Source organism: Panthera uncia, chromosome B1 (assembly GCF_023721935.1).
Source record: "Panthera uncia isolate 11264 chromosome B1, Puncia_PCG_1.0, whole genome shotgun sequence".
Taxonomy (NCBI): domain Eukaryota; kingdom Metazoa; phylum Chordata; class Mammalia; order Carnivora; family Felidae; genus Panthera; species Panthera uncia.
This window is the reverse complement of record NC_064811.1, coordinates 32,698,631-32,719,622: the sequence shown is the minus strand read 5'-3', so window position 1 is coordinate 32,719,622 and position 20,992 is coordinate 32,698,631. Positions and strand designations below refer to the sequence as shown.

Genomic DNA, 20,992 nt, shown 5'->3' with positions numbered 1-20,992 from the left:
TTCCATGCTTGCCACTCCAGCCCCAACCCCAAGTCTATTCTCAGCACTGGGCTACAGCAATCCTGTTAACTGTCATGGATCACGTCACTACTCTGCTTAAAACCTGGTTATGGACTGAATGTTTGTGTCCCTTCAAACCTCACTCACCCCATGTGACTATATTTGGAGATAGGGCATTTATGGAAGTAATCAAGATTAAATGAGGATATCAGGGTAAGGCTCCGATCTGATAGGATTAGTATGCATACAAGAAGATACACCAAAGAACTCACTATATACAATAAGAGAACATGCAAGAAGGCAGCCATGTGCAAGCCCAGAAAACAACTCTCACCCAGAGAACTATGCCATATCTTGACCTGGGATTTTTAGCCTCCAGAACTGTGAAAAAAAAGCAAACAAACTACTTTTGTTGTTTCAGACACCCAATCGTGGTATCTTATTATGACAGCCTGAGCAGATTAACACATCTTCCATGTCACTCACGGTAAAATCTAAAATTCTTACAGTGATCTATGAGCCCTTATATAATCTGCCCTACCATCTCCACAACCACCATTACATCTCTGACCTCATCTCCCACTACTGATCCCCTCCCCCTCAGTTTTATGACAAGATGCCAAAAGTACTCACTGCTATTTTCTGCCATTCTGACAGAAAAGTCCCAAAATCAACCAAGACACCACAGTAGGAAGTGACATAATACCCTGTAATGACTCTATTCACTTCTATCTCCTCACCTCAATACCAAATTTCATACACTTTATTCAGGGCCTGGCAACAGCCCTGGTCTCTAATGACCTAAAGGAGTGTCATATAGCTCTCAGGATCAAATTAATTTTAAATGCATACACACAGAGAGAAAAAAAAGAGACTGAATTTAAAGACTTCTTCAACTCCCATATCAATAGGTAAATCTTAATGATGTTACATTACTTGGGATGATTCTGATTTACGTTAAGCTATATGATAACTCACAAGGGAAACTACATATGTATATGTGTATACATATATACACAAAACTACATATATACACGTATATATATGTTATATATATATATTTAACTACATATATGTACATATAACCACATATATATATATATATACACACATATATACGTAGAACAAAGTAATAAGTTTTGCCAGATGCCACTAAGCATACCTGACTGCTCGCTACTTATTCAACTCACTACTTAACTACTTTTGTAAATGACAGTCAAGATAGTATTAGACTGTTATCTCCAATCTACTCCACTCCCCCACAGCTCTCATTATCTTGTTACCAAAAGCAGCAAAAAGGGATCCTCCTTCTCTACAGTAATTCCTATAACTACTTCTTTTTGAAGAAAAAATGAATTTGGCATTCTATGATAAGCAGCAGTCACTTATACTTTTTTAATTTTTTTTTAATGTTTATTTGTTTTTGAGAGAGAGAAAGAGTGCAAGCAGGGGAACGGCAGAGAGAGAAGGAGACACAGAATCCAAAGCAGGCTCCAAGCTCTGAGCTGTCAGCACAGAGCCTGATTCAGGGCTCAAACTGACAAACTGCAAGATCATGACCTGAGCAGAAGTTGGAAGTTAAACCAACTGAGCTACCCCAGCGCCCCTTGTCATTCATACTTCTAAGTAGAGTTGGGAATAGCCAAGGAATCAATAATGGAAAAACAGCTTTATAATTTCAATTATTATATAAGAAAAAAGAGAAAGAAAAATATTATGGAAGTCTGAAGGCTAAATGAAAACCAGTAACTCAGTAATGCAGAGCCTTCTTTATTTTCTATGTAGGAAAATGAAGTGTTAAAGAACTTTCTAAGATGATAGCAGGAAGCTAAGGAAAACATACAGAGAAGTAAGGGTAAGGGGGAAAGCATTTCCCATGATAAATACGTTAGACTAGAAATTAGGAATTCCTGAGGCCAGAAAGCAAACTGAATTTCAACTTCCAATGGACTAAAATTGAGTCTTTGTTCCCTCTACTGCCCCTGCACAGAAGTAAAATCTCATTTGCTCTCAAATGACATTAATTTTCTTCAGAAAATGAAGAGTCACACCTTCAAAATAGTACAAGTGCACTAAACACAGCAAAGGAGGCAGAGGCTGGACGTGCTGAGAACACAAAAGAAGCAGCACAACATTCATTAACTGAAGAAACATAAAGTGAGCTTTAAAGTGCCAGACGTGCTAATATTGAGGGAGTAAAATAAAGAATACCCCATAATCACAAAAGCTTCGTTCATTCATCATTTTAAGCCAACAAATACATATTTACTATATGCCAAACCCAGTGCTATATCCTAGGAGTCAACGATGAATAAAACAGACCTACCTGCAAGAATATATAGATGGCTTAAGAGCCAAATTCGGCCCATTAGCCAGTATTTGTACAGCCTAGGAGCTAAGGATAGTTTTGTTTTGTTTACATTTATTTATTTTTGAGAGACAGAGTGTGAGCAGGGGAGGGGCAGAGAGAGAGAGGGAGACACAGAATCAGAAGCAGACTCCAGGTTCCAAGCTGTCAGCACAGAGCCCAACGCGGGGCTCAAACCCATGAACTGTGAGATCATGACTGAGCCGAAGTCGGATGCTTAACCGACTGAGCCACCCAGGTGCCCCAACTTTTATATCTTTAAAGGATCATTTGAAAAGAAAAGAAAAAAAAAGAATATACGACAGAGACTGTATGTGGCTCACAAAACCTAAAATATTTACCATCTGGCGCTTTATAGAAAAAAGTTAGCCAACCCAATGACCTACTGATAAGAGCAGTGTGCTTAAGGCTATCACAAAAGTAAGCCAGGATGCCAGGAAAGCAGAAAGAGTACTCTATTCAGCTTTTTAGTAAGTTAATGAATGCTAACTTCCTGAAAAAGGTGACATCAAAGCTTGGGAAAAAAAAAAAAAAGAATATGGCAAATTTGGAGAACTGAAAATAGTTGAATTTATAAAATTCTGAATTTATCCGAAGAGCAAACTTTCAAAAGAAATTTAAGGACTAACAAAGGACCACCAACTTTGATTCTGCCAAGTAATAGCAATAAGGAAAAAAGATTTTGTGTGTATACACACGTGCGCACACACGCACACGCACACACACACACACACACCTAAATTATAATTATGCATATGCACACAAACATAAAATTATAATTTAATACCACTACCTTTTCATAAAAGACATCAAAAACAAAAACTATCTCAGAGTTTAAAAACTGAATCTCAGAATTTGAAAACTGAATAAATTCAGTTTTACGCAAAAATGATTCCTATTTTTCTCATTTTGCTTAAGTACACAGAAAGCTCAGTTATAGACAGTCCAAGGGCTGTTTGCTTGAGATTCACTTGTGTAATTAACATCCCCCAATAATTTCAAACTTACTACTACTGACTTATGATAATTTATGATACAAACCAAAGAAACATATGGCTTCATTTCCCATGCCTGTAGGTTTGTATTGTCTATTATTATAGGAGACACCTTCTTCTCAAATGCTTCTTTTGCTGAAAAACACAAACAGAAAATGAAAAATCACTTTTTATAACAGTATTAAGTATTCTCTTGAAATTCTGAAATCTGACCTTGTTTTCATAATTTGAAAATCATGGATATGTGCTAATTTTACTCACAACTCAACTTCTAAATATCACTTTTGAGTATATAAAAATTAAAGTACAGATAAGTGTTGGATAATAAATACTAAAGTTATAATCAGAATATTTTTTAAAAAACTGACCTAAGTTTTATGTGTGTTACATGTATAAACAGCATATATGGGGGAAAAGCTATCCTTAATATCATCCTAAAAGCAACATTGTATCTTGGATAAGATTCTAGAAGGAATAAGAACTTTAGTAGAAAAACTAATATCAAAATAAAGCCTAGAGTTTAGTTAACGATAATGTACCTCTGTTGGGGCGCCTGGGTGGCTCAGTTGGGTAAAGAACGGACTCTTGATATCAGCTCAGGTTGATCTCAAGGTTTATGAGATCGAGCCCCATGTCAAGCTCTGCACTGCACTGATAGTACAGAGCCTGCTTGGCATTCTCTCTCTCCCTCTCTCTCTCTGTCCCTCCCCTGCTTGTGTGCTTTCTCTCTCTCTCAAAATAAATACATAAACATTTAAAAGTAATAACAATAATAATAATAATAATAATGTACCATTGTTAATCTCTTAGTCTTGACAAAGGTACCATGGTTATATAAAATGTTAACAGAAGAGGCAAATGGGGGAGGAGTATACAGAAACTCTATACTGCCTTTGCAACCTTTCCATAAATCAAAAATTATTCCAAACATGAGTTTTAAAACAAACAAGCATAATATATAAACAAAAAAACACACACAAAGATGTAATGATTTGAAATAAAGAAAACATTATTAAACACTGTATAAGAGATTTTCTTATAAAACTACCTTTTTCCCCCAGGAATTAGACCTATTCAGGAAATTAATGATGAAGCACAATAAGTACGCCTTACGAGGAAATTAGCTGAAAGTTTTATTTTTTTTTTAATGTTTATTTATTTTTGAGAGAGAGAGAGAGCGTGCACATGTACGTGCGTGCAAGCATGAGCAGGGGAGGGGCAGTGAGAAAGGGAGACACAGAATCTGAAGCAGGCTCCAGGTCCGGAGGGCTTGTCAGCGCACAGCCCAATACAGGCTCAAAGCAGGGTTCAAACTCAAAAACCAGGAGAGCATGACCTGAGCCGAAGTCAGAAGCTTAACTGACTGAGCCACCCAGGTGCCCCTATTTGGAAGTTTTAAAAGTTTCATGTACTCTCTTACAACTCAGTAATAAAAAGGCAAATAATCCAATTTAAAAATAACAAAAGACTAAGGAGCTAGAAAAAGAAGACAAACAAAACCCAAACCCAGCAAAAGGAAAGAAATAATAAAGATTAGAACAGAAATAAATGATATAGAAACTAAAAAGACAATGGAAGAAATCAATGAAACCAGAAGCTGATTCTTAGAAAAGATCAACAGAACTGACAAACCTCTAGCCAGACTTATTAAAAAAAGAGGACCTAAATAAACAAAATCACTCATGAAAGAGGAGATAAAACAACCAACACCACAGAAATACAAATAATGGTAACAGAATATTATGAAAACCTATATGCCAACAAACTGCACAACTTAGAGAAAATGAATAAATTCCTAGAAACGTATAACTACCAAAACTAAAGCAGGAAGAAATAGAAATTTTGAACACACCAACTACCACCAATGAAATTGAATCACTAATCAAAAAACTCCCAAAAAACAAAAGTCCAGGACCAGATGGCTTCACAAGCAAATTCTACCAAACATTTAAAGAAGAGTTAATACCTATTCTTCTCAAACTATTCCAAAAAAATAGCTGAAGGAAAACTTCCAAATTCATTCTATGAGGCCAGCATTACCCTCATACAAAACAAGATAAACAGCACAAAAAGAGAGAGACAGAGAAAGAACACTACAGGCCATGAATATAAACGTAAAAATACAGATGTAAGAATCCTCAACAAAATATTAGCAAGCCAAATCCAACAATACATTTAAAAAATCATGCACCACGATCAAACAGAATCTATTCCTGGGTTGCCAGGGTGGTTCAATATTTGCAAAACAATCATGACATATCACATCAATAAGAGAAAGGATAAAAATCATAGGATCATTTCAACAGATGCAGAAAAAGCATTTGACAAAGTATGACATCCATTCCTGATAAAAACTCTCTACAAAGTAGGTCTAGAGGGAACATACCTCATCATAATAAAGGCCGTATTTGAAAAACCCACAGCCAATATCATACTCAATGCTAAAAAATTGAGAGCTTTTGCCCTAAGATCAGTAACAAGACAAGGAGGTCAACTCTCATGACTTTTATTCAACATAGTGCTGAAAGTCCTAGACACAGTAATTAGTCAACATAAAGAAATAAAAGACATCCACATTGATAAGGAAAAAGTAAAACTCTCACTATCTGCAGATGACATGAGATACTATATGTAGAAAATCCTGAAGACTTCACCAAAAAACTACTAGAACTGATCAATTAATTCAGTAAAATTGTAGGAAACAAAATCAGTGTACAGAAAGCGGATGCATTCCTATACACTGATAATGAAGCAGCAGAAAGTGAAATTAAGAAAACAGTCCTATTTACAATTGCACCAAAAACAATAAAATATCTAGGAATAAACAACCAAAGAGTTGTGAAAGACCTGTACTTTGAAAACTATAAAACTGATGAAAGAATTGAAGACAACACAAACAAATGGGAAGATATTCCATGCTCGTGGGTTGGAAGGAAAACATTGTTAAAATGTCCATACTACCCAAAGCAATTTACACATTTAATGCAATCCCTACCAAAATACTAACAGTATTTTTCACAGAACTAGAACAAAAAAGAAAAAAAAATACTAAAATTTGCATGGAACCACAAAAGACGAACAGCCAAAGCAATCTTGAAAAATAAAACCGGAGGTATCACAATTTTAGATTTTAAGTTCTTTTACAAAGCAGTAGTAATTAAAATCACATGGCTCTAGCATAAAAAGAAACACATAGATCAAATGAACAGAATAGAAAACCCAGAAATAAACCTATAATTATATGGTCAATTAATATTCAACAAAGGAGGAATGAATATGTCATGGGAAAAAAACAGTCTCTTCAACAAATGGTGTTGGAAAAACTGGACAGCTTCGTGCAAAAGAATGAAACTGGGCCACTTTCTTTCACCATCCCCAAAAACAAACTCAAAATGGATTAAAGACCTAATTGTGAGACCTGAAACCATAAAAATCCTGAAGCAGGACATAGGCAATAATTTCTCTGTCATCCACTATAGCAACATTTTTCTAGTTATGTCTCCTGAAGCAAATTAAAAGCAAAAATAAACTACTGGGATTGCATCAAAATAAAAGGTGTCTGAACAGCAAAGGAAACAATCAACAAAACTAAAAGGCAACCTATTGAATGGGAAAAGATATTTGCAAATGATTTATCTGATAAAGGGTTAGTATCCACAATATATAAAGAATTTATACAATTCAACACCCAAAACACAAATAATACAATTAAAAAATGGGCAGGAGATATGAATAGACATTTCTCCAAAGAAGACATACAGATGGGCAATGGACACATGAAATGATGTTCAACATCACTCATCATCAGGGAAATGCAAATCAAAACTACAATGAGGTATCACCTCACACCTGTCAGAATGACTAAAATCAAAAACACAAGAAACAACAAGTGTTGGCAAGGATGTGGAGATAAAGGTGACACACATACACATACACATACATACACACACACGCACGCACACACATATGAAAAATGTTATATATTATATATACATATATCATATATACACACACATAGGATATTATTCAGCCATAAAAAATAATGAAATCTTGCCATTTTGCAACAACATGGATAGAGCTAGGGAGTGTAATGCTAAGTGAAATAATTCAGAGAGATAAACACCATGTGATCTCACTTATATATGGAATTTATAAAACAAAACAAACAAGGGAAAAAAATAAAAGAGAGAGAGATAAACCAAGGAACAGACTCTTCACTATACAGAACAAAGTTACCAGAGGGGGGGATAGGTGGGAAGATGGGTGAAATAGATGATGGGGATTAAAGAGTACACTTATGATGAAAAAAATAATAATTTTTTTAATTTTTTTAATGTTTATTTATTTTTGAGAGAGAGTGCAAGTTGGGGAGGGGCAGAGAGAGACACACACAGAATCAGAAGCAGGCTCCAGACTCTGAACTGTCAGCACAGAGCCTGACACGGGACTTGAACTCATAAACCACAAGATCATGACCTGAGCCCAAGTCAGACGCTTAACCGACTGAGCCACCCAGGTGCCCCAATAAAAAAATAATTTTTTAAAAAACAACACAAGATACTTAGGAAAAAATGCATTTTTTTCAAGGAAATTTTTTCCCATTTATTTTTTAAGGGAAAAATTGTACCTGAATATAATTAATGTATTGAAAATCTTTTAATTACACCTTCAGGGGAAAAAAAAATTAAACAACTTTCCAAAGAAGATAAACTAATGGGCAAAAGGACACACCAAAGAATGCTCAACAGCCTCAATCACCAGGAAAATGCAATCAAAACCACAATGAGCTGGGGCGCCTGGGTGGCTCAGTCGGTTGGGTGTCCAACTTCGGCTCAGGTCATGATCTCGCAGTCCGTGAGTTCGAGCCCCACGTCAGGCTCTGTGCTGACAACTCAGAGCCTGGAGCCTGTTTCAGATTCTGTGTCTCCCTCTCTCTCTGACCCTCCCCCATTCATGCTCTGTCTCTCTCTGTCTCAAAAATAAATAAATGTAAAAAAAATTTAAAAAAACTTAAAAAAACCACAATGAGCTACCACTTCACATCCACCAGGATAGTTATAATCAAAAAGACAGACAATAACAACTATTGGTGGCAATATGGAGAAGTTGGGACCCTCATAAACTCCTAGCAGGATTGTAAAATGGTGCAGTTGCCTTGGAAAACCAGTTGGCAATTCCTAAATAGGTTAGACATAGACATACATGTTCATAGCAATATTATGCATAATAGGCAAAAGTGGAAACAATTCAAATGTTCACCAACTGATGAATGAATAAATAAAATGTGGCCTATCAATAAACTGGAGTATTATTCAGCCATATAAAGGAATGAATTACTGACACATGCTACAACATGAACCTTGAAAATATTATACTAAGTGAAAAGAAGGCTTTCTTTCACAAAAGACCACATATTATAGGATTCCGTTTATTTATTTATTAGAATTTGATATCTTTAATCTCTTTTATTTTTTTGTATTTTTTAAATATAATTTATTGTCAAATTGGCTTATATGATTCCATTAAATGAAATGCCCAGAATAGGCAAACCTAGAGACAGAAAGTAAATTAGTGGTTGCCTAGGGCTGGGAGAGATTGGGGAGAAATGAGGAGTGAATATTAATGGGTGTAGGATATTTTGGGGGTGATAAAAATGTTCTAAAAGTGTAGTGATGGTTGTAGAACTCTGAATATGCTTAAAACCATGTGATTACTATCCCAATAAAGCTGTTTAACATAGAGTTCTGCCTACTGAGGCTCGGTGGGTCAGTCAGTCAAGCGTCCCGACTTCAACTCAGATCACGATCTCACAGTTCATGACTTCTGTGCTGACATCTCAGAGCTGGGAGACTGCTTCAGATTCTGTGTCTCCCTCTCTCTGCCCCTTGCCTGCTCTCTCTCTCAAAAGTAAATAAACATTAAGAAAATTTTTTAATAAATAAGAGAGTTCTGCCTATTAATTTAATATTATTATTGCTAGGACTATTACAGTAGTAAGGGCATGTTCAACGCTGCTCGGCCCTTCTTTCTCATTTAACCTTAACAACAATCATGAAGGTTAAGTATTATTAAGCCCTTTTACAGCTGAAGACAATAGGCCTTGGAGAGTGTAGATAATTTGTAAAATATCACATAGCTAGCAACTGCCATATCCAAGACTATTCACCACATCATATTGTTTTCTTTATTTTTTGTTGTGTTAGTATTTTCACATTCCTGAGTTCTCACTTTAATATTCAGTTCAAGAAAAAAACACAGAAAAATTTAATGCCTTCAGATGGCAAATTCAAGAATCACTTATACAGTGCATTTACCATAAAATAAAGGTGAAAATATTGTCGATGTGTATTACAAATTCTTCATATGAAATTCAAACTATTCATAACATAAAATACAACATTTCATGATAAAACTGTCTTCAGTGAACAGACAGTTGCACTAATAAAAATAGTAAGGTTTTATCTCTGACTTCTCTACAAATTCAGTTTGAGGAGAGCCACTTTTACTCTCACACTGCCTCCCTTAACAAGTAAATCAATCTAGGAAAAAGTAGCAGTTAACAACACCAATCCATTTCAGGAAACAGGAACCAGAGCATAGGAGACAACTGGAACCATCTTGAGCTCTTCTGAGACCCATATAGAAAATCTGGTACACTTGTGACAAGATTCCCATTCATTAAATAAAACTTAAACATGTCATGCAATGTTCTAAGCATTTTACAAAAACTAACTCCTTTAATCCTCATAACAACTCTGTGAGATATGATGACCTCCTTCACTTCTTACTATGTAACATAACAATTATTATAATTTTACATATTATATATAGTTGAATAATTCACTTTATTTTTTAAGTTTAATTAAAAACTTTAATTAAAGGGAATCATAACTTCCTAAAAATTATATATCTATCAAAATACAAATACTTTATATTGCTCTTAATATTACCCAGAATCTAATGTCTATTCTTACCACGATTCTGGTTCCATTCATGTGCTTCTCCTAAGTATTTTACATCAAACTGGTACTGTCCATTTATGTAAAAATAATCATCAGTACTAAGAATGACTCCACTAGGATTATCCTCTTGCAAAGTCCTGTGAATGATAAATGGAATTGTTTTCATTAATTTTTCTTCTAAATTCTCTCTCCTAATTTTCACAAGGTCATAATCCAAATAAAGAACTCAAGCATGGTTATTTAAAAGTGAGAATATAATAATATTCAAACAAATCACATTGGAAATGCTCTAAGCAGAAGATTGACTCCCAAGAAAACTGACCTAAAACAAACCTATTTTGTTCCTTGAATTCAAAACCAATTATGGCTTTTTAATTCTATAATCAAAGTTGAACTTATTTTTCTCCTACCCAAATTAGTTCTCTTCCATAAAGCTATTTCTACTGACTTCAAAAGCTCACAATCTTGAAACCATCTTTAAATTTTTCTTCTATTCTGTCTCCCAAAATGACATGCTAAGATAAAATAAAAAACTCCTGGAGAAAAGAGTGCTGCTATCAGCCACAAAGTAAGAAAAAATTAGTGAAAAGAAAAGATTTCAGTGGTTACTAAACATATCTATTAAGCAAAAGCATTTCACATATTCATATTCTCTATCTGTTATAAATGCTCAGGTTCATGCATCATACTTTTTTAAAAACTCAATTAAACCTCATACCTTGCCAAAAAAGATTTTCCTGATCCTGGAAGCCCTCTGAGAAGAACAAGAACTAGTCCAACATAAGATGATGTCTTCTTTCTTACAACCTGAGAAACTGGGGTTTCTTGTACTTGATAAGCACTTGCTCCCTCTTTATTTCTCCATACCTTTGTCAGGGAAGTGTGCGAAATAACCGGAGGGGGAAAAGTGTAGTTGACAGGTCTCCAGTGTGTAGCGGTGGTTACGACAGGAGCTACAAAGCCATGGTTTCCTTGAAAGAGGTCAAAAGCAGGAATCATTGGATTCCACATTGGTGGAGGTGGAGGAGGAGGCAGCAGTAGAGGGAGAGGGGTAAGTACTGGGCAGTAATTCACATCTTTCCCCTTTGACGGCAGTTCAGTATGTTTGTGCGGTTTGAAATTGAACTCTTCGGAAGGTAGGAACATATCAGGGACAGAAGCAGATTTCTGATCCCCACCTGTGCCTAGTAAATCAAGCCCCAGATTTTGCACAGTAAGGCTTAAAGCCTGAGGTTCACTGTCATCCAAATCTACAGGGGCTTGAGAGAACGGAGTCTCAACATACTCAGTTTCTAAAAGCTCTTTAGGTCTTTGACCACGATTGCTACCACCCACCATACTGTCACTTGCTACATTTAAAGAACCACTGAGAAGAGAATCTTCCAATGCCAATGTGTCATCCTTTATAAAACTTTTGGACTCATCTGAAACAGAATGTGAAGTTACGGTGTTTGAACTTAATGCAGAGGCAGAATTCTCTACATTTTCACTGTTCAAATCCACATTTTCTGTAGAAAGAATGGAAGTCATGCTACTTGCATCTGAATTTACAAATGCACTTGGGTCACTAAAACTATTAACACTTTGCAAAGGCAAAAATGAGTACACTTGGTCATCAGAAGAGTTCAATTTCTCAAAAGCATTCTGTATTAAGGAATCCAAGTCTTCGGTTAGCTGCATGTCCAAAAATGAATCCATTTTTGAATCTTCACTCTCTTCTTCAGGAGGATACTTTTCCATTATTTCACGTCCCACAGCACTTACTTGGCTCTCAGAAGCAATGAAGCTTTTTGAAGATGATTCTTCTACCTTGGCATCAGAGGCAGATAATTCTAATAGACAATCCATTGCATTTTCAACTGTACAACAAGGACAACAATATAAATGTATATTGAAAATAGTAAAATACAATTTGATTAAAATCCATGTAAAATTATACTTTTTGCACTGAATGGAATATAGAAATTTATAAATATTCAAGTAATTTTTTTATTTAATATTTTACTAATATACCAGTCTGTATTAGTGAAAGGTTTGAATGATGGAGTCATACAATGTTGTTACTTTCAGACAAGCTGTAATAAACTAGGCTAATAAATTACCATCAAGTAGAAGGTCTCTGATAAATGTGAATTAGCAAAATATTTATAAATTGTATCTAAAGATATCTATAATTATATACATTACAGTTATTTATAAAGACCCTAAAACCAGTTAATTTATTCAATACTGAGCAACTGCATGTCCTTTTAAGTACAAAGTATTTTCAGTACTCTCCTGTAAATCTAATCTGTTTATATGGTTAATGCTATAAATTTCACTTAATACAAAAAATAAGTATCAGCATATACTATATATCGGACATACATTGTACAAAGATAAATAAGACATAGTTTTTACTACACTTAAGAGATTTTTGCAATCTAATGGAGGCAATTAAAGATAATCAAATTAGAAAACAATTATATTATAATATAGATTAAATAATGCACATTTTTAGTAATACACAAATGCTATAACAGCCTTATAAGAGCATAAGGAAAGATTTCACGTAAGGTAATATGTGAACTGGGACTTGAAGATTAAAAAGAAACTTGTCAGACACAGGAAGGAAAGGCAAAGCTGGTCTTGAAAACACAAAGTATGTTTAAGTATTAAGAGAAGTTAGTTGGAGTATGGGTATACAGTGCTATGGTGGATAAAAGGAGACAAAACTGGAAAAGATCAAGTGAAATTGGGAAGAGTCTTGTATGTCAAGGTAAGAAATATCAATTTTATTTTCTAAAGAAACTATCTGTCACCACATTTGAACTAGGAGCTTTATATATATCACCGATATGAACCCTCAAATAATACTATGAGGGTTAGTGTATCTAGCAAATAGATGAAGAAAATAAAGTTCAAAAAGTATATTAACTTGGCCCAAATCACACAGATACTAAGTGACAGAGCCAGGCCTGGTATGTCTGACTCCAATGCTGAGCTCTTTCCCTTATAACACAAATACAGAGCCTTTTGCTTATTTTTGTGCTTTGTCTTAAGGAAATATGAAAATGAAGCACAGCACAGTAGGTAACAGCTCTGGTCTGGAGTCAGAAAACCAACATTTAAATTCCTACTTGTTGGCTATGACCCTCGAACAAGTTACTTAACTTGCGTAAGCCTTGATTTTCTCATTTGCAATATGGGGATAATAAAAGTACCTACCTCATAGGGTTGTTGTGAGGATTAAATGAGATAATCCGTGAAAAAGTGCTGTGCATAAGGACTGGCACCTAGTAAGCACCCAATTAATGTTCCCTTAAGAAGAAAAACAAAGAGGGATTGGAGGGGCAAGCCCGGCAGAGAGACCAGTTAGGAGATTATAGCAATAGTACAAAGGTTAGAAGCCCTAAACATGAAGAAAAAAAAAAAAAAAAAGAAAGAAAAGAAAAGAAAAAAAAAAGAAAAAGGAAGAAAGCAAACACAAAAGGTATTTCTATGAAGAAAATGTACATGATAGAAAAACCACAAGATCAACCCAAAAAATTAATGTGTATATAATAAAAACACAGTATTATGTAAAAGTAAGTAAAAGATCAGGATATTTGTATCACGCAAGAGATACACAGGGTGTTGGAAAAATTAAAACAATGGTATAAAATAATAAAAACACATAAAAATTCACACAAGAATATAATAATTAATAAGCCATATGCAAAAATGTTCAATAATCCTGTTTATTTAAAGAAAAAACAAATTAAGACAAAGCAAAATTTTATTCCTATTAAAATCGTGAGGTCATACTACACAGTGCTGAAACAGCTGTGGTGAAACCACGGTACTTATACAGTCCTGGAGGGATGGCAACTGGGCACACCTCTTGTAGGCAAATTCAGCAGCACATTTCCAAGAGCTGAAAACTGTTCTTACCTTGTGACATGAGGAAATAAAACGTTGGGACTAAGAAAAAAAGCCAAAAGAAGGGAAAGGCGATTTGTACCAAGATGTCCTGTGCTGTATTAATTATTCATGAAAAACTTAGTTACAATTAAATAAACTAGAGCACAACATTTCAGTGGAATATTTGAAGCTATTAAAAATAAGTATAAAGATCATAGCAACACTGAAAAAATGCTTGTTACGCTTAAAAATCAAAATACACAATTTCATCAATGTTATCATTTCAAAATGCTCAAAATATCAGTATTTATGAACAAGATGTAGAGAAGATCCTTGAAAAGAGAAACATTTTTTGTTAGGATGTAAGGGCAATATATTTTTCTTGTAATTCCTCATTGCTTATGTTAGTGTATGTGAAACAAATAAATTTTAAACACATCAACATTAAGAAATAAATGTTGAAGTCACACATAAAACTCTATACACTGTCATTTCTGAGCATTATGCAGACTGCTGAAAACTGTTTTTCTGCATACATAACAGAATACTTAAGCTCACATCACAGACTGCATAAAGAATAAAAGTGAAGTTTATCATGCATTACCAAAACTTCCCCAATCCAGAATAATTTTATCTTATACTAATCATAGCCAATAGCAATACTGAGCATCAACATTTGAAGTACTAAAGTATTAAAGCAATATTTAATTTACTCATTCAGTCAACTTTGATAGTTTCTTGTCTGTCAACATACTTCTAAACAATTTATTACAAGTTATTAATAATACTATACTGAAGACTTGACCAAACAAACAAACAAACCTCGGTTCTCACCAAAAGTCCTATGAAGTACATACTTTTATTTTTCTCATTAACAAATAAGAAAACAGAGCCAGAGAGGTTAGTGGCAGAGCTGGAAACCTAACCCAGATTTCCTGATTCCAAAGCCAATATTGTGAAGTACTACTCTATTAGCATCAACTCTTAATAAGCTCTCATTCCCACAATTACAATCTTTTCCCTCAGAAAACCTGGATGGCTCAGTTGGTTGTGTCTGACTCTTGATTTCAGCTCAGGTCATGATCCCAGGGTTGTGGGATCGAGCCCCACATCAGGCTCCCCTGCTTAAGATTCTCTCTCTCTTTCTCTCCCTCCCTCTCCCCCTCATCTCCTCCCTCCACTCTCTAAAAAAATAAAAATATCTTTTCACTCAATAAATATTTACTGAGGTCCTAATATGAGTCATTAGCCATTTTAGGGGCTGGGGATACAGCAATAAAAATATTTTATGAGATCTGTCTTTATGGAGCTTACATCCTAAGACAGTGGTTTTCAGCTGGGGATGATTCTGCTCCCCAAGGGAAATATGACAATAGGTGGAGCCATTTTTAATTTGTCAAAAGGGCTGCTGAAGGTTGCTACTGGCATCTACAAAGTACAGGCCAGGGATGCTGCTAAACATCCTACTATGCACAGGAAAGCCACTCACAACAAAGAATTATCCAGTCCAAAATGTTGGTAGCTCCAACCTGTTCTAGAGGGAAGATAAAAAGAAATAAAACATAGAATATGGTATCTATACATACATCTTATATTTAGAACTATACGTATCTTGAAAGCAGAAAAAACTATGCTTTCTTCTTCCTCATATCCTTCACAATACCAAACTTAATAACTTGCCCATAGCAGATGCTCAATAAATTAACCAAAGAGAAAGAAGGCAATCATTTTTCTATATTACTGCTGGTCATGGCATAGTACATGAAGTCTTCTTACATGATGCAAAGGATTCAAACTAAACTTTTTCTCACCTTTGAAATCACATTCAGAAAGCATCAAATACACTACATCGGGATCCAGATCAGAAAACATCTCTGAGATACTGGTGAAGAGTTCTTCCTGATCAACTTTTGTCTCACACATGGAAGGAAGAGTAGTGGTTGGCTCCTCATGACTAGCAACACTGGATACGACAACTTCCTTAGAGCTTGCGGTCTTCCGAAAAGGATTTCCCCCAAGATTTTTCCTTCTCCTTGGCATTCTGACTTCCAAAACTAAAATGTTTCCCTTTTCTTATTTAAGATGTTTGATATTTAAGTCATACCTCAAAGAAAACACGGTTAAATATCTTGCACAATCCAGCAGTAATAGGACCTAAAATAGAAAGTAAGTAAAGACACTCAGACTATAAAATCAGAATGGTATCTTTATTTGACTCTAAGAAAGTACCATCAACTCTGGCAGCAAAGCCAAAAAGCAGTCAAACAACTTTTCTCTCCAAAATATTCAAGTTTTGCCAGGATTGAACATGTTAAAAATTTAAGATATTAACAAATATAATGTATCTTCACAACAGCGAGTATACTGTTTTAATTAGCATTTCATTTCAAAAAACAAAAAACAATATTCATAATGACAATGTCTACTGAACATCTACATTTGGATGTCTAATAGGCATCATCAACTTAACATGTCCAAAACTGAGCTCCTGATCACCTACTTCACACCTGCTCTTCTCAGTCTTTCCCATCTTAATTAATGCAACTCTATCCTTCCAATTGCTTGGGTCAAAAATCTTGTATTCCTAACTCTTCTCATCCCACATCCAAACTGTAAGCCAATTTTGTCAATACTACCCTCAAAATGCATCCAGAATATGACCTTTCCTCACTATCTCACCACTACCACAGCCTGTTGCCTAGATTACTTACAAAAGTCTCCAAACCAATCTCTTTGCTTCCATCCTTGCCCCTTCACAGTCTATTTATATTTAGCACAGCAATCAGAGTGACTCAGTTAAACCATTAAGTCAGATCATACATCTCTTCTGCTTAACTATTTGCTGGCTTCCCATCTCATTCAGGGTAAAAGCCAGAACTCTTAAAATAGCCTATAACCCAGACACTGGTTACTTCAGTGCTGTCATCCCCAGACCTTGCTCAGTGCCACTCCAGCCACACTTTACCTCCTTGTTCTTCTTTAACCACACCAGCCATGCTCTTCCCAGGAACCTTTAGATTTGGTTCCCTCTACCTAAACTACTACTCTCTCAAGTATCTATCACATTTATTTCCTCACCACCTTCCTATCATTACTCAAATGTTACCTACTCAGGAAGTCAGTCCCAACAACACTTATCCTTTCCTAACTTGAATTTCCCCATAAGACTTAATCATCTTCTAACACAGTACATACTTCATTTCGGGTTTTTTTGTTTTCTTTTTTTATATTTACTACCCATACTCAAGTAAAGTGTAAGCTCCACAAGGGCAGGGACTCATTGATCTGAAGAACCCCAGATAGTCTATTTGCTCTCTTCACCTGGATGTATCTAATAGCCATTTCAAATTTAACATATGCAAAACTAAATGATATTTTCCCCCAAATCTGCTCTAACCATTTGATCTAGCTACTTTCATCATTTACTCGTATTCTGGTGTCCTAAATGTTCTTTCTGCTTCCAACTCTTGTCTCCTACAGTCTATTTTCAACACACCAGCCAGAATGATGTTCATACAGCAACATAAAACATACATACATACATACATACATACATACATACATATGACACATAACAAGTCAGAATCAGGGCCTGCTCTAAATCTTCAAGTGGTTCACCATGCCACTCAGTAAAACCTAAGTTCTTACAGTGGCTCACCTCCCTGATGGCCTTTGATATATTCTTCCCCAAAATATTTGCATTGGTAATCTCACTCCTCCAAACCTTTATTCAAGTGTCAGTTAATGATTTCTTCTTTGATTACCCAATTTAAAATCATCTCCCCCAATCCCTCTGCCCCAATCAATCTCCCTTCCCTGACTTCCCACTGCCCATAATACCCATACTATAAAATTTACCTTTTAATTAAACTTATTGTGTCATAGTTCTCTCCATCTTCCAGAACAGCACTGTCAATATGGCAGCCACCAGCCACATGTGCCTATTTAAATTTAAATTAATTAAAATTAAATAAAATTACACCTTTATATATTAATAGCACATAAAGTAGAATTCAGAGGGGGAAAAAATTACCAGGGACAGAGAAGGGCCTTATATAATCATAAAGTTTCAGACCACCAAGGCAACCCTAAATGTATATGCACCAAACAACAGAGTCACTAAATAAGTGAAACAGAAACTGACAATTGAAATGAGACATGGACAAATCCACAATTACAGAAACTTCAAAAGCCCTCTCTCAACAATTGGTAGAATAACTAGACAGAAGATCATCTAGGATACAGAACACCAACGATACAGAACACAATTAACACTATCAATTAAGGATAATCAACATTTATAGAACACTCCATCCAACAGAATACATTATTTTCAAGTGCCCACTGAATATGTACCAAGATAGATCATAGCCTAGATTTTAAAACAAACCCCAACAAATTTAAAAGAACTGAAATCACACAACGGAATCAAGCTAGAAATCAATTAACAGAAAGATAACCAATACATCTTCAAACACTTGGAACCTAAGCAATATACTAAATAATCCATGGGCCACAGAGAAAGTCTCAAGAAAACTTTTTAAATACACTGAAATGAATGAAAATGAAAATATACCATATCAAAATTTGTAGGACACAGCTAAAGCAGCAATGGTGGACATTTATAGCAAATTTACAACCAAATGCATACAACATTACAAAAGAGGAAAAGTCTCAAATTGATCAATAACCTAAGCCCCCATCACAATTACCTAGAAAAAGAGCAAAACAAACCCAAACTCAAACCCAACAGAAGGAAAGGAATAATAAAAATAAGAGCAAAAATTAATGAAACTGAAAACAGAAAAGCAAAAGAGAAAAATAAGTGAAACAAACTGATAGTTTTTTTAAATTTATTTACTTATTTTAAGAGTGCACACACACACACACACACACACACACACACTCACACGGGGGGAGGGGCAGAGAGAGAGAGAGAGAGAGAGAGAGAGAAAGAGGAAGAGAGAGAGAGAGAGAGAGAGAGAGAGAGAATCTTAAGCCGGTTCTGCACTGTCAGCGCAGAACCTGAAATGGGGGCTCAAACTCACAAACCATGAGATCATGACCTGAGCCAAAACCAAGAATCAGACATTTAACAACTGAGCCACCCAGGTACCCCACAAATTGACAGTTCTTTAAAAAGATCTTTAAAAAATGACAAATCTCTAGCATGAGTAACAAAGAAGAAAAGAGAGAAGACACAAATTACCAATGTCAGGAATGTAAAAAGGGTATCACTACAGAACCCTGTATGCTGAAAGCTTTATATAAAACACTGATGAAAGAAATCAAAGATCTAAATAAATGGAAAGACATAGCATGTTCATGGACTAGAAGACTGAACATAGTAAAGATGTCAATTCTCCCCAAATTGAGATACAGAATTCCTACCAAAACCCCAGCAAGATTTTTTGTGGATAAGGACAAGATTATTCTACAATTAAATGGGAAAGACAAAGGAACTAGAATAGCTAAAACAATTCTGAAAGAGAAGAATCAATCAACTGAACTTCAAGATTTGTTATATCACTACACTAATCAAGCCTGTATGGTATCAGTGGAGGGACAGACATGTAGATACGAAAACAGAATATAGAGCTGGAAACAGAAGAGAGAACCCAGAAATACACCAACATAAATATGCCCAACTAACTTTTAACGAAAGTACAAATGACAATTTAATGGAGAAAAGATAGTCTGTTCCAACAAATGAAACTGCAGCCAGTGGACATCCACAGATAAAAAAAAAAAAACTTTGACCTAAGTCTCACACTTCACAGAAAAATTAACTCAAAATGGATCAAGAACTGAAATCCATAAAACTATAAACATTTTAGAAAAAAAAAAAAAAAAAACAGGAGAAAATCTCCATGACCTAGAGCTAAACAGAAACACCAAAAGCATGACCCATAGGAAAAACTGGTAAACTGTACTTCATCAAAATTAAAAAGTTTTGCTCCGTGAAAGACCGTGTTAAGAAGATGAAAAGACAAGCTACAGATTGGAGAAAATATTTGCATACCATGTATCCAACAAAAGATTAACATCTGAAATATATAAAGAACTTATCAAACTCCACAATAAAAAACAATTCAACTAGAAAATGGGCAAAAAGCGTAACACCAAAAGGATGTACAAATGGCAAATAGGCACATAAAAGATGTTCAACACCTTGAGGCATTAGGTAAATACAAATTAAAACTACATACAAGGAGATATTACTTACACATCTATCAAACTGGCTAACATAAAAACTAATGACAACACCACATGCTGGCAAGGATACAGAGAAACTGGATGGCCCATACGCTCTGATGGGAATGTAAAATAGTACAGCCACAGTGGAAAACGGTTTGGTAGTTTCTTTAAAAACTAAACATGTGGGGCACCTGGGTGGCTCAGTTAGTCATGCCACCAATTCTTGATTTCGGTTTAGGTCATGATCTCTCAGTTTGTGAGATGGAGCCCCATGTTGGGCTCCGCACTGACAGCACGGAGCCTGCTTGGGATTCTCTCTCTCCTCCTCCCTGTTCTTCCCCTGCTTGTGCATGTATGTGTGCACAACACCATACAACAATTCAGCAATTGCATTCCTGGGCATTTATCTAAGAGAAATGAAAAATTATGTTCACCCAAAAACCTGTACACAATGTTTATAGCAGCTCTATTCATTAAACCAAAAACTAGAAAACAATTCAGATGTCCTTCAATGGGTGAACAGTTAAACAAATTATGGTACTTCCATTCCATGAAATACTAGTCAGCAATAAAAAAGAACATACTAA

At 35.2% G+C, this 20,992-nt stretch overlaps 1 protein-coding gene across 11 annotated transcripts in view; it reads right to left on the bottom strand.

The window, feature by feature from the left end:
- The window catches only part of N4BP2 (NEDD4 binding protein 2), a 154,218-nt gene that overhangs the window by 113,173 nt on the left and 20,053 nt on the right, over nucleotides 1–20,992 (bottom strand). For 9 of the 11 annotated variants that reach the window (XM_049631898.1, XM_049631899.1, XM_049631891.1 and 6 more), the window contains exons 3-7: nucleotides 18,066–18,148; nucleotides 16,019–16,361; nucleotides 11,044–12,184; nucleotides 10,338–10,462; nucleotides 3,410–3,498 (exon numbers count right to left, since the gene is read on the bottom strand). In XM_049631898.1, coding sequence (XP_049487855.1) covers nucleotides 3,410–3,498; nucleotides 10,338–10,462; nucleotides 11,044–12,184; nucleotides 16,019–16,247 — 1,584 coding nt within the window. In that variant the 5' untranslated portion in view covers nucleotides 16,248–16,361; nucleotides 18,066–18,148. The remainder of the gene's footprint in view (nucleotides 1–3,409; nucleotides 3,499–10,337; nucleotides 10,463–11,043; nucleotides 12,185–16,018; nucleotides 16,362–18,065; nucleotides 18,149–20,992) is intronic. The other 2 variants (XM_049631892.1, XM_049631900.1) reach the window with 2 other exon arrangements.